The following is a 14,711-nucleotide window of genomic DNA, read 5'->3' as shown; positions in this document are numbered from 1 at the left end:
GGTGCCCAACCCTGCTCCTGGCGATCGACTGTCCTGCAAAGTTCAGCTCCAACCCTAATCAAACACACCTGAAGCAACTAATTAGGGTCTTCAGGATCACTTAAACATTAAAGGCAGGTGTCTTTGATTAGAGTTGGAGCTAAACTTTGCAGGACAGTCGATCACCAGGAGCAGGGTTGGGCACCCCTGCCCTATACTGACCAAAATTTGGATTTAGGGTTCATTATGGATTAGGCTGCATGATTACGAATGTCAAATAAGATTGCCCATGATAAAGGGAAAAAAAAAAAACATACCATTTTCAATAAAAGTTTGACTATATAAATGTCTCATGGTCTGCAAAAAAAAAAAACATGTGTGGTGTGCACATTAATAATCTCAAAAATGTTGTCCAACACATGTTTAAAATTTTCATGATATCAGGATAATTGCATCACCCTGACAGTCTTGTAGACATTTGCCGGTATTCGGTAATACAATATTTCATGATAATATCCATGCACGATATTATTATTGTGGGCACTTCAAAATACCGTGGATAATTATTTATTACAAATTATTCTGATTTTTTGAATGCATTTTAAGAATACTTTTCCCATCAACTGGTTAAAATGCACAACACTGCTGTATGCTGTGTCAAAGACGCATGCGCACTCTGATGTAAACAAGCCCAACATGGTTGAGAAGCGCTAGCGGAACGAGAGAAAGAGACACACTAAATGAAAATGCACATTCACTCACTGACAGCAGATGGCGCTGATGGAACAGCAGAAATGAAGCCGTAACCAAAGCAGCTGCACTACTTTGTTTCTGAAAAGGATTTAAATAGGCTTGTTCGAGATGCATCGACCGATCGGCGTATGACATCAAAGTACTGCGAGAGCAATCCAAAATCTTAAAGAGTCATCTGCTCTCCAATCGCTCTCGTGGTACTTTGTTGTCAAACGGCCATTCAGATTTTTGTATTCGCAGTGGTGTTCATCACAGCACTGTATACTTAAAGACTTAGACTTTATAGGCTACATATTTTCAAAATTTTTTACATTTTAATCTGGACTACAACATGCCCTTGATATTGTTTGAAAATGTTTTGATTCTTTATTGTTCGGTCACACTTTACATTAAGGCTCTATTAGTTAATATTAGTTATACTACGGGGCCGTTGAATGCTTGAATCTGATTGGCTGATGAATGTTCTAAGATGTGCAATTATTTTCAGGGAAACGCACAGCGAAAGTAGTTCCAAGCAACTCTGGACCGCATTACATGTCCATATCACTTCGCCAAATGATTTCTGTTATTTCAAAGGTCTTACAACAGCACAATAACCAAAACCCACAACAACACTGGCCAGACAAATAAATATAGCAAGCAATATGATAAAAACGACAAATCATTTCCATGTTTTGCCACATAATTACGTTTTATTATGTAGGTAAAGCACATGATCTATCTCTCCCACTCTCTCTCCCTCACAGACGCATATACATAACTTACAGTACAGAAACATACACGCGCTAACGTTGTTGTCGCTACTCTGGCGATTTTATTTTAAAAGCTACATGATATTTCTCACAAGCGAGGTAACAACGGCGCTGTTCGTGAAGAAAATGAACTTAAAAGTTTCAATGTTAGTAGAGACACTGCTGCCGAACAATTTTGAGAGACACAGACTCAGAGTGGTAATATGCACGCTCTCTCTCTCTGTGTCTGTCTAATAACTTAATTAATATCTGCATTAGTCTGCTATCAATGGCTCAAGCCTCCTTTACTAGGTCTAAAATGACGTTTTGGAATTAGCAACAGATGTGGAAGAAATTAATCCTACCCACAATAGTGTTTTAAGTGCAAAAACCGGACGAATGCCTTGAAAAATATCATCTGATCAATGTCTTGAGGTGTGGCAACCATAGCATAAGCATTGAATTATTAGAAAAATAATTATTATAAAATTATTTTTATAATAATTCAACGGCCCGTCGCCAATTATTCCTTACTTAATTCATTAGTTAACAAACTGCCAATGGAAGAACTGTCTAAAGCATTTATTAGTCTTAGTTAATTTCAAATTTTAATAACGTTATTATAATCAAAAGTTGTAACTGCAGTGTTTCCCCTAGGTTTACAGCTTTGGGCGGGGGTCGGGGATGGGGGGTTTGCATGGGGGTTACTTAAACCATTTTTAATGGTTAAATTAAATTTTATTAATCAAAAAGCATGTCTAATTAATTAAAATCATGAAACTTAAAACAATTTAACATCAATATATTAAAAGTTTAACAAAAATTACATGTTTAGGGCCCTATGAAATGTTTTATTTTTTCCAACCTTATGTTTTATTGTTACCAAATACTGTTTTAGCATGTCTAATTATTTGAAAGCATAAAAACAAGTTTCATTTATTCTTACAATAGCCTTATGATTTTTTGCTTAGAAATTCTGTGTTGTTTATTTAAATTTTTTTAAGGCATAAAACATTCATTTAATCCATCTTTTAAGTAATGAAAATTAAACAAATTGTATTTTTTGAAAAATAAAGGTAATTTAATATTACAATTAAAACACTGAAGAATGCTCATGAAGTGACTCTAAGAGCAGTTCTGGAGATGTTGTTCATGTATTTATGTCCTCATTTAGTGAGACGGCAGACATTAATATCACTGGAAGCGTCGCGCGCGCTTCAGTACGAGTGGTAAACAAAAACGCACGTCTGCGCCATTCATTAACACAGAGACATGCAGAATTCACATTTAAATAGTCGTTTTATGGCTTAATATTTACAAATACTAGTGGGAGTGTGCTCACTTGTGTGCGCGCACGTGTGTGCGCACATCGGGGCGTAACTCCGCTGTGCGTGATGCAGAGAGCGTGACCAAGTAACGTAGAGACCGAAATGACATGCCGTCGTGTAAATAAGATAAATAACATAAGGCTATTTCATTTGTTTAATAAAAGAACAAGGTATAGACCTGTTCTATTGGAAATGCAACTTTAAATGACTTCTGTTGTGATCTGGCGGGCCGCCCCCCTAATATAATGGCAGGGGAAACACTGAACTGTATTATTAAATGGAACCGAGCCAACATGAATAGTTGTATTTTTTTTTTAACAAAGAATAATAACTTCTGTAACAAAGGCTATTGCTCATTGTTAATGTTAACACATTAACTAAGGTTAACTCATGAGATCTTTTTGTAAAGTGTTACCTACTGTTCTTTATAATACTTTTGCACTTTAATCTGTTTGAAACATTTGTTTACTTTATACATTTGTGTATTGCTTCATTGTATTTAAATATTTAGATATTCTTGTTATAAGAAAAAAAAGATTAAACCTGTCATTTAATGACAACACTTTGTTGTAGGGGTGCTCCGATCAGGATTTTTGAGGCCGATCACCGAAAGCAGTATCTGGCGATACCGATCACTGATACCGATCTTTTTAAAGCCTTCTTTTTATAATTTAGAACTATTTATATTGATACTCCAATCAGGATTTTTAGACATTTATTCAGGGCCTGAATTTCATTTTTGAAAATTGGGGGAATTCCCGTTAGGTGTCTCTTGTGAGAGGAGAAGCAGCTTTCACACAGGAGTCCGCTACTGATCCGTGGCTGTTTACCACAATCACAACATTTATCCATTATTTTGATTTCAAATCCAAACATTTTTTGCATTTACTTCTAGATTTATATATTAAGTTGTCAAGCAAGTGGCAAAACTTTTAAACTACTTTTCTTACGTTATCACAAACTTACCATTGACAGAAATAGTCAGCCCTACTGCCTTTTCTTTTGCATTGAAATCTTTTACAAGCAATCCTGCAGTTCATGAAGAACTTTGTTTTACAACCTCCACGAGTGCCATCTATTATTGCCTTGTTTATCTAAAAGTGCTCTGTCCCTTTAGTGTAATTACTACATTTTTGTGTCAATCCATGTTCATATTTACTGCAAACAATGCGCTGTCACTTTAATTCAGTGCTTGCAGCGCAGCAATAGACTCGGTGTGGAAACATTTTCTGCTCTGCTGCAGACGCACCGCCCCTGAATGCACTGCCGGACTGCAACTGTGTGCAGTGAACGCTTTATTGATCTGTTAACATGAGCGCGGAAAAAATATGCACCACATTCGCACTGCAAACGGAGTAATGTGAACCTGGCATTATGTGTGTGCGCTGCGAGTGCGCATGGTCTTCAGGAGAGCACGCGAGCGCTGAATGGTTAAACAATGGCAAGAATTAAAAAGTAATGCAATTTATAAACTTTAGTGACGATGTGACACTGCCTCGATTGTGCAAGTGACAATTCCTGTGTCAACTGTGCAGCGTGCAGCTCGCTTATAGACAGACGCGATGTGTGGTGATTTGCGTATTTTGAGAGAGCGCGTGCAGTGATTCACTCACGCCGTTTGTGAAATTACGTCTCACACAAGGTTTTCAAATGACTTTATAAGTTATTTAATTAAGACATATGAAGGCGAGTACCTCACCTTCAGCATTAGAATTATTTCACCCGCGATGGACAGAGACTGAGACGTGCAGCTGCATGTTGTGCCAAACCTTTGACGGCAGGCGCGTCATCAGCTTGAGATTGGTTTTTTGAGATCGGCCTTTTTAGAGACCGCCGATCAATCATCCCAAAATGATTATCAGCCAATAGTGATCGGTAGCCGATCAATCGGCGCACCCCTACTTTGTTGCAACTTATTTCAATATCGTGATAATACCGAATACTGTGATAAAAGCTTAAGCAATTATCGCAACGTAAAATTAAAAAATAAATTAATGCGGTCATATGATGCGATTTCAAGTTTTCCTTTCTCTTTGGAGTGTTACAAGCTGATTGTGCATAGATAAGATCCCTGAAGATCCAAAGACTAAAGTCTCAAAACCAAATAGATATTCTTTATCAAAGTTAAGACGAAGCGTTTGAGAGAGGCGGAGCATAGAGGACCTACAATAATGTACAGTATTTGAAAAATAATGTGTTTTTTGAACATTAAAGCATGTCAACATTCTGTTACACCAAATACACAAAATAATGATCTTTTAAAAAAGCATCATATGACCCCTTTAATACAGAAATTAAAATAATGCTTTCAGATCACTCAGCATAAGATTTGCAAGTTTGCTTTTTATTTTATAAAAACATTAATACTGTGAAATATTACAATTTAAAATAACTATTTTCTATTTTAATATGTAATTTATTCCTGTGATGCAAAGCTGAATTTTCATCAACGATTACTCCAGACTTCAGTGTCACATGATCCTTCAGAAATCATTATAATATGCTGATTTGATGCTCAGGAAACATTCCTTTTGATTTTATCAATAATGAAAACACCCCAAACTTGTAAACTTTAATGTACAAAAATACTTCTTTTTTTTCCCCTCCCCCATCTCATTACAATCTCAGAGAGAAGAAACACCTCCTTACCAAAGTATTGCCTTTTCTGACATCCTCTAGTCGTTCAAGGACTTCAGTCAGACTTGGGTCATCTGAATCAACAAACCATATTGGTGGGGTTGAAGGGTAAGACTCCTACGAAAATATCAAGAGTTACAACATCATCATCTTCAGAACTGTATCAAAACCCTTTGTCCTTTCACAAGGTTACTGAGCATATCCGTTCAGACACTTGCATGATAAACAGCAACATTACCAGCTGCCAAACCAATGAATCAAACTCAGCAGGTTCTCTCTCCTAATGAAAACCCAGAAGAGACCATGGCAGATCAGTGCAGTGCTGTTTATTTCAGAGAAGTGCATGTCTGAGCAGATGAGGTACAATGTAAAATCATGTGAACATTATGTTCCCATCCACTAGTTAGAAATCTCCTCCCATCCCCGTGTCTCCCGTCGAGGGGAGAGCCAAAATGATGGCGGTGTGATTTGCTTCTGCTTGTCAGGACCACACACTGATCTTACAGCACCTCAAACATCAAGATCTAAACTCAGCAAACTAACTGGCCTCAATAACAACAAAACAGCAGCCAGTTGCACTGCAGTGGCGTCGTTTTGCAGTGTGCTTTCAAAGACACTCTACGTCTCCTTGACAATGTAGTGCACTTAATATACACTTCATATATATGCACATTTTGTTCATTAAAAAAAGCTGTGAAAATGCAGGAATTGCTCAAATACGAAGTTTCAAAATGTGCCAATATTGTTAATACCACCTATAACTCATTTCGATACGCAACTATAAATTACGCTAACAGTTACTCTGTAACAAATCACCATAGATTTAACTAAATAAACAGTTGTGTCGTTTTAAATCTACTTATTTCTTAAGAGGCCTCGCGAATTTAAGAACTTCGGCAAACCAGCTAACATTAATCATTGCTGAATTAGCTAGCCAACATTATACGTAGCTGTTTATACCAATAAAATGTTTTGTTACGTTTTAAATATTCCAAAATAGCATCTCAAAGTCGGCTTTGCAAGACCAAAAAAAACATGTTTTGTCCAAAACGTCGTTTAGCTAGCTAAAGTATCCGCTTAGCCAAATTAGCACACAAGCTAATTACCTGCCAACTAACGTTAACTTAACTGCAAAATCCCACAAACGCGGAATAAAACAACCCCTACATGCTGTATGTGTTTGATGTGACCAAGCAAACCTGAACACTATATAGCGAGTTTGTATAGCTAATAAAGTTAAAGCGAGAGCAAACGCAGTTAACTTGGTTAGCTAATCAACTAGCAGGCTAAATGTAGCTCGTGCTAGCAGTGCATACTTGTTTAGCCGTGATTTTGACATCCGAGGATATAATCGATTCTGGTCGGCCTAAATGGTTTATTTGCTATATGACGGCTTTATTCGAGTCAAAAAGGGGTTGTGGGTGGTGTTATTTCACTCGGCCTTGTCTTGTTCGCCTGTAAGATACACACGGCTGATGAATCTTACCGTGATGTTGCAATGAATAATCAGCAGCTTTTCTCCTGTCACATTGAACTGGCAGCTCAGTTCATCGGGCTTCCAGTCGATTATTCTGAAGCGCTCATGGTTTGGGTCAAAAATTGACTCGAGGAACTTTAATTCGGCCTTCAGCCCCGACACCGACATCTTCCACTCATCTCATCAGCAGCCAGGCCGCGGGGGGAAGGGACACACAGACTACAGCGAGCGCGCAGCTGATCCCAGCAAGAGTGTGTGTGTGTGTGTGTGTGTGTGTGCGTGTGCGTGTGCGTGTGCGTGCGCAGCGGAGGCTAGAGGAGAGAAACAACAAAGAGGGGGTGGAGAGAGGAGCACTGAACGCAGGGGAGAGAAGACAAAACAACGCCCAAGAGGGGGTGGAGAGAGGAGCACTGAAAGCAGGGGAGAGAAGACAAAACAACGCCCGCCAAAAAATAAGGTGCGAGGGGCTAGACAGAGAGTGTAAGGGGTGATCAGTATCTACATGAGATGCTGTTGGTTTAGTTTCATACGCACATGCGTGTCATCTTTTTTTCTGGTAGACCATCCTGAATTAATAATAATAATACATTTGAAAACAATATTATAATTATCCTATATTACTATAGTTAATAGTAATAATCGTTAGTAATAATAGTAATACATTAAAAATCTATATTACAATTGTCATTTTTTTTCATGAAAGACGACAAGTAATTTGAACCAACAGTATCCCATATAATTACCCCTTGCACTATCTACCATATAGCATAATAATGCAAAAATGAATAAATGTTCTTAGTAAGTGTCAATAATTACGGTTTATAATAATTGATAATAATAAAAATAATTACTACTATTATTATTATTATTATAAATTAATAATATATATTATAATTATGAATTATATTTATTATTTTTCAGGATGGTCGACAACAAATAATTAGAGTAGGAACCAACAATATCCCATATATCATATCAGCCCCTTGCACTATAGCAACTGAAAGAATAATAATAAATAATATAATGTATATTATAAGACCTTAATACGTGTCAATAATAATTGTTAATAATAATCATGAATTAAAAATCTATATTCTAATTATTTTTATATATAAAAACAACTACAAATAATTTGAGTAGGAACAGTATGGTCATCCCCTTGCACTAGCATATAGCATATAAATAATTTAACAGTTATTATTATTATTATTATTGAAGTGTTTCTCACCTGTATACACGGTTTATAATAATTGATAATAATAAAAATAATTACTACTATTATTATTATTATTATAAATTAATAATATATATTATAATTATGAATTATATTTATTATTTTTCAGGATGGTCGACAACAAATAATTAGAGTAGGAACCAACAATATCCCATATATCATATCAGCCCCTTGCACTATAGCAACTGAAAGAATAATAATAAATAATATAATGTATATTATAAGACCTTAATACGTGTCAATAATAATTGTTAATAATAATCATGAATTAAAAATCTATATTCTAATTATTTTTATATATAAAAACAACTACAAATAATTTGAGTAGGAACAGTATGGTCATCCCCTTGCACTAGCATATAGCATATAAATAATTTAACAGTTATTATTATTATTATTATGTGTTTAAGTGTTTCTCACCTGTATACAGTATAGACAGACTGGTTGGTTTTTGTAATTCTTGAAACTTGACAGTCTCCAGATCCATGTTGCTTTTGTTTTGTGCTTTTTGGCAATATCGTTTCGCATAAGAAAGTGATAAAGACCTGTGAGAGAGAAAGAAAGAAAAAAAACTATAATGATGTTGTAACTGTGTAACTGGTATTTTTGTAGGAAATCCACATTTACATTCACTCTTGCATCCGCAAGGCGTGTCTGCTGTTGCTATTTGTCTCCATCTAGCGACAAATATAGTTTCTACAGAACTGTACAGTTATGCAGTTTCTACTTAAACTTTATTACAAGCGCCTGTAAAAAACTTTAATCGAGCGTTATGAGATAGTAAATGCCAAAGAGAGCGCTGTTAGTTACTTTTATGGGGGTTTGGGGCGTTAGGTGCTATGAATTTCCTAAACTGCCATTATTAACTGCAGTAATTATTGGTATAGGTGTCAGAGAGAGAGAGAGAGAGAGATTGATTGATATCATGGATGAGATTTGGAAGCTGCACTACGGTTTTTTTTCTCTTTCTTTATCTGGGTTTTAGTGGGCGGGAGCAATTTCCCTCTATATGTCAATGCCCGTTTGATATTCAAAGTGCTGCATACTGTGACAGCAAGTCATTCACAGCAACAAAGCAAGTTTGTACAGAAACGTCAGCGCGTGACAAAACTGACCGAACATGAAATATCTTCCGCTTCTTCTTCTGCTCCTCATCCTCCAGAACCACAAGGTCCATATGGACAGGACTGAGAGGAACCAGGACTGTGTTTGGAGTTGTTCTGAGGTTTGTCAGTTACATTTTTATGTAGTCTAAAAATAAATATAGGCTAATCTGTTGTTTAGAATGTTTTTGTTTTGTATAAGATTAATTTAATAAGGTCTTTCGTTTCTCTCTCTCTCTCTCTCTCTCTCTCTTAAAACTTGATATTACCTTGGCATTACTTGAGTAAAACATTGCTGCAGTCATAATTTAATTATCAAAAGTTTAACAGTAATATTCAGGAATTATATCTTGCTTGCCAGGTGTGAGACATTTAACTTGTAAAAGACAAATAAATTAAATTGAATGAAATTTGCCAACTGACAAGTGCATTTATTAATATTTAACTTAATTAAGTCAGTGCTTATTTATATGAGCTATTTCTGTTATGCCAGAAAAGTAACTAGTGGCAGGTTGAGTGGGTTTAAATTATGAGTCATAAAAATATGATATCATTTGTAACAATGAAACCCAGCGAGTTATACGAGATATGTTAAAAAAGCATTTGTCTCAGTCTTACAGAAGAAGACATACACAAATAACCCACTCTCACTCATCTAGGTCATCAGACATAGACAAAGTTAATTTTTTTGTATTCTGTTGATTATTGTAATTAGATATGAGGATACACTAAACTTACATCATATGCCTGCTAGCCTTGTTATATTTGCTCCAACCAGGAACTTCCTAAGGCATGAGTGGGAAACCCCTTGTTTTACTATCCTTACAGTACAGTCACATTTCCTGTTAAATGATAAAGCAGTTCGGGACCATGCATAAATAGGAAAGTAATTTACACTATCATGATTCGGCATAGTGCTTTAAATAATATTCGTTTTGATCTCTACATACAGGGTCTACAGTGTAAACCCAGAGCTTACTGTAAGTATCTATCTATCTATCTATCTATCTGTCTGTCTGTCTGTCTGTCTGTGTCTGTCTGTCTGTCTATATATGCAGTAATCTATGATCCTAACATATTTGTCACATTATCTTATAGCTCCACTGTCAGCATTTCACTGCAGGAATCAGGCTGTTAGCAGCGCCGTGTTCAATAATGTGATGTTGTCTACTGTGTTAGCATGTGAGGGGAGGAAATGTTCACTCCAGCTCAAAATCGCAGCATCAGTGAATGTTACTGGTGTGTATTATTCTGGTCACATTGTATGAATGAAATGCTTTTGATGAGGCTAATATGTTTTAAATGTTATACATTGATACAATTTACTAATAACTATAATTAATGGTTCCATATTTCTGTAAAATACCTAATTTTTGGATGATATTTGTATATTTTACAAATTGTTAAATGTTTGCACTGTGACAATTTACCCCACTATGTTCAATGTGTTTTTTTTTTTGTCTGGTGCAGTAATCCTGAAAAACTTCAACAACCGCTGTTAGAATGTTTTGTAATCACAATGGTAGAACTACTGAGTCATTCCTACATCACTGCATCTTTTTAAAACGACAACTTTCACAACAATAAGTTATTAATTAAATACTCTAATCTGAAAGGTCTAACATTAACTAAACACAATATGTCTTAATAATTACTACCTTGTTGATTTAACCTGAAATGTTAATTAAAGGCAAACAGCAAAACGATGTCACCTCTTTGCACCACCCATTAAATGGATGTTTTTTTGTTCTTGTAAAGTTTTGATGTTTTTCCAGGTGATATTCGTGGAGTTTCGGTGTGTGCCGACTCTGCAGGGATGATAGGACATTGCCAGATTTATACCTTTGGCCATGTTGGCAAAGGAAAAGCCACAGGAAAACAGGTACAGTATGAACATATGATGCTTACCTGATGGTTACACTATGCAAATAGATTTCTAACATTACCACTGAGAATTTTATCAATGACATATCATTGTACCACCAAAACTATAATCTCCTACCTTGCATGGTTGTCAGATGTTGTATTCTCTGTTTCTGCTTCTAGGTTGATGTGCAGTTTAAGTGTGTTCCTGTTAGACCTGGACAGCTTGTTTTTGTGACTCTCAAAACGATTCCCAACTACTGTAAGGCTATGTGGACACAAAGACACCTTGTTCCCGGTATCAGTATTGTGTTTGTCAGCAGTCTATAAATAATGTTTATACACAATGTAGTCACATATGACATGAATAACATTAACATCTAATACCCTTTTATTTTTTTTAATGCCAGAATGCAGTCACGAAGGTATCAGAGATGAAATTACAGAGTGTATCAGTAAGTTTCATTATCATGATGTCACTACATTTATAGATAGACAGACAGACAGACAGATAGATAGACTGAGAGAGAGACTGATAGACAGACAGATAGATAGATAGATAGACTGAGAGAGAGACTGATAGACAGACATAGATAGATAGATAGATAGATAGATAGATAGACTGAGAGAGAGACAGATAGATAGATAGATAGATAGATAGATAGACAGACTGATGGACAGACAAAGAAAGATAGACATAGACAGATAGATAGACAGACAGACTGATGGACAGACATAGACAGATAGACATAGACAGACAGACATAGACAGACAGACAGACACACACACACACACACACACACACACAGATACATATGTTAGTATGTAAATCTGTAACTGTATTGTCATTTTGTTGTAGCTGGGAAGCTGGTGTACACTGTAGATAAAGCCAGGAATATGTTAACAGTGAAAGTAACTGATGCTCCTGAGAACACAGATTACAACCTCAGGCTCTGCCATAAACGCAATGTCATCTGTGCAGGGGAAGGGGCACACAGAACAGTAAGAACGGCAAGCACATTTCCTTTGCATTTCCTAGAAGACTTTGCATCATTTCATTTTACCCTTGTGTTTTGCATGTGTTTCAGATAAAACCACAATATCTAGAGAGTAGCATAACGCTTCATTATTCCAAACCATTGCCCTGTTTGTGCATTGAGGTATGAAAGCTTTATTTTACGGAAAATTAAGTTTTGAACATGAATCCGACAGTTAAAGGAACTGTTGATTTCCACTGTCTTTTATTTCAGGGTTGGCCTGCTAGAGTAGATGCACCGAGAGTTCAAGTGTGTCCATTTAAAAACAGTGAGTAAAAATTGGTGTGTTAAAAACAAAGGTCTTAGATGTTTTCAGGTTCTCGATTTTCACTGTAAAAATGCATTGTGAGGTATAAAATTTTAAAACAAATGGCAATTTCTAAGTTAATCTTGAGACCCACCTTAAAACCTCTTTCACCAACAGCTGAACTGATTAACAAAAAAATATATACTTTCTTGCATTGGCTTGCTTATTTGCATTTGCTTGTATTGAATCTGATTTTTTTGTACTAGTTAGCACTTGTCGGATTTGTAAAGGGAGTAACTATTTCCTGTTACATAGTGTTCCAAATTACTAGCTTGCCAGTGGTCTCGTATGTGAAGCTAAAGCACTTAAATCAATAATTCACCATCACATAAGTCTCAATGTTGTTTCAGACCTGCAGCAGTTTTTTTATTTTGTGGAACACAAAAGAAGATATTTTGAAGAATGTTTAAACTGCTTTGTCCTTACATTTTCATTTTTGGTCAAACTATCCCTTTAAATAACTATGGATAAATCATGAATATTATAAATGGGAATTTAAAAAACATATATTATAAATGGACATTTTAAAGCTCAAATTTTACTTTAAAATACCCACACTGTCCTCTGTAACAGATTTAGAAGAACTGTGGTCTGGGATAACCTATGACCTCAATAAGGAAGAGTTGATATGGGAGCCGCTGTGTCCTGTCAAAGTGTCAGTTTCTCTGTGCCATGCTGATGGAGGGAAAAGCTGCCAAGACCTTGGAAATGTTTTTCATTCAGAGGGGCAAAAAGTATGTTCAGTTGTTCCTTTTTGTTACATGTGCCGTAATAGCTGCTGATCGTTAGGAACCCTTACATCTTTTTTTACTGTTTTCACCTCAGGTGATATTCTCCTCCGTGGATCCACACCCAATGCTTTGCACAAAGGTTGAATGTTTTTTATTGCATATTTGCTTTCACCCAAAAATGTAAATTTTGTCATTATTTACTTACCCTCATGAGGTTCCAAACCATATGACTTTTATTCTTCCAAAGAACACAAAAGGAGATATGTAGTAGAATGTCCTAGCTGCTCTATTCCATACAATGAAAATGGATGGGGACTGGAACTGTCACATTACAAAATGATAAAAAAGCACCATAGAAGTAGTCCATATGACTCATGCACTATATCCACATTGTTCTTGAGCCATATTTATAGGACCATACAAACAAAACAAAAACTATCAAATGACTTCTCATGATTTGGAATTTAGTTGTTTCGATATGAAGACAGAATTTTACATTTTGGGTGAACCGTTCCTTTAAATGAATGATGTCATTGACAGAAAATAGCTTTTTGGGTTTGTTTGGAATTGATTGTAATGACAATTTCTTTGTTGTAGTTTACCACTGAAGTGGGGGCATGGATAAAGTGTCCTTTTGCCAAAGGAAATTTCTCAGGTATATCAGCACAATACCTTTCACAGATGTTTATGTTACACACTGTTTAAATCTAAATATCCTTTTATCTGACAAGTCTGGACAGCAAAGATTACATCCAAAGATGGTCAGCAGTGGGCAGAGATTTCAACATGGGTCAAAGCCAGCTTCTCCATTTCTGTCTGTGAGATGAAACCCTCCCCTCAGTGTAAACCAATCGAGGGAAACAAATTCCAAACCCTTTCTGTGGTAAGGAACATTGAGCAGGATAATCTGCCTGTAGGATCAGTAATAATAACTTCAGAGCAAATGTACATGATGTCATATGGATGTTTTTTTTTAATGGTTTTCTCTGTACACTCCTATTCATCTTAGTAAACCATGCCTTGAGGCCTCCACTGAAGGCAATTCCCTTGTCAAAGTAAAATTTTTCACCTGGTTCATACCCGATGACATGAGAAAGAAAAGGGTCTGTTCTAAGGAAAACTCAAAGCACTGAAGCGGTCTTGTTTAAGCTTGTTTGATGTCATGCCAGGTCTTATTTGTTTTCTAGGACAAAATGAAGCACACAGTTTTCAACTTGTCTAAAAGTGCGTGCGAAGTGTGTGTCTGCATCAAGGTATGGCAACAAAGCAGAGTGACAGTAACAGCGCTGTCTAATCTTGTTGGATTTTTGTCAGTGGTAATTATTGATGTGGATGGTCTTGTGTTTTCATGTTTGTAGGTCCAGAGGGTAGATGTGCGCTTTTCAGTCCCTGTACTTCAGTGCGACTTGCAGTGTTGTAAGTACATATGTAAAGGTGATAAGATCGTTGCAGAGGCTACTTTTGAAATTGTAGCTTGTTAACCGACAAGCTACAGCTACCCATAATCAGGGTTGGAAATGGGGTATGCGGG

The 14,711-nt window shown here is 36.2% G+C and overlaps 2 protein-coding genes across 7 annotated transcripts in view; one reads left to right on the top strand and one right to left on the bottom strand.

Moving 5' to 3' along the window:
• The window catches only part of LOC107696278 (ubiquitin-conjugating enzyme E2 Q2-like), a 14,146-nt gene extending 6,882 nt beyond the window's left edge, over positions 1-7,264 (bottom strand). For 3 of the 6 annotated variants that reach the window (XM_016496556.1, XM_016496558.1, XM_016496557.1), the window contains exons 1-2: positions 6,915-7,264; positions 5,441-5,545 (exon numbers count right to left, since the gene is read on the bottom strand). In XM_016496556.1, coding sequence (XP_016352042.1) covers positions 5,441-5,545; positions 6,915-7,073 — 264 coding nt within the window. In that variant the 5' untranslated portion in view covers positions 7,074-7,264. The remainder of the gene's footprint in view (positions 1-5,440; positions 5,546-6,914) is intronic. The other 3 variants (XM_016496559.1, XM_016496561.1, XM_016496562.1) reach the window with 1 other exon arrangement.
• A 37-nt stretch (positions 7,265-7,301) lies between these two features.
• LOC107696274 (putative interleukin-17 receptor E-like) overlaps positions 7,302-14,711 on the top strand; it is a 15,480-nt gene continuing 8,070 nt past the window's right edge. The window contains exons 1-16 of the mRNA XM_016496553.1: positions 7,302-7,362; positions 9,302-9,364; positions 10,195-10,222; positions 10,341-10,481; positions 11,018-11,124; positions 11,289-11,403; positions 11,516-11,560; positions 11,965-12,107; positions 12,194-12,265; positions 12,356-12,410; positions 13,023-13,183; positions 13,275-13,319; positions 13,778-13,835; positions 13,912-14,063; positions 14,368-14,433; positions 14,539-14,596. Coding sequence (XP_016352039.1) covers positions 9,317-9,364; positions 10,195-10,222; positions 10,341-10,481; positions 11,018-11,124; positions 11,289-11,403; positions 11,516-11,560; positions 11,965-12,107; positions 12,194-12,265; positions 12,356-12,410; positions 13,023-13,183; positions 13,275-13,319; positions 13,778-13,835; positions 13,912-14,063; positions 14,368-14,433; positions 14,539-14,596 — 1,294 coding nt within the window. The 5' untranslated portion in view covers positions 7,302-7,362; positions 9,302-9,316. The remainder of the gene's footprint in view (positions 7,363-9,301; positions 9,365-10,194; positions 10,223-10,340; positions 10,482-11,017; positions 11,125-11,288; positions 11,404-11,515; positions 11,561-11,964; positions 12,108-12,193; positions 12,266-12,355; positions 12,411-13,022; positions 13,184-13,274; positions 13,320-13,777; positions 13,836-13,911; positions 14,064-14,367; positions 14,434-14,538; positions 14,597-14,711) is intronic.

Source organism: Sinocyclocheilus anshuiensis, unplaced genomic scaffold, assembly GCF_001515605.1.
Source record: "Sinocyclocheilus anshuiensis isolate Anshui unplaced genomic scaffold, SAMN03320099.WGS_v1.1 scaffold778, whole genome shotgun sequence".
NCBI lineage: Eukaryota > Metazoa > Chordata > Actinopteri > Cypriniformes > Cyprinidae > Sinocyclocheilus > Sinocyclocheilus anshuiensis.
Note: the sequence above shows the minus strand (reverse complement) of the source record. Positions and strands in the feature narration are given on the sequence as shown.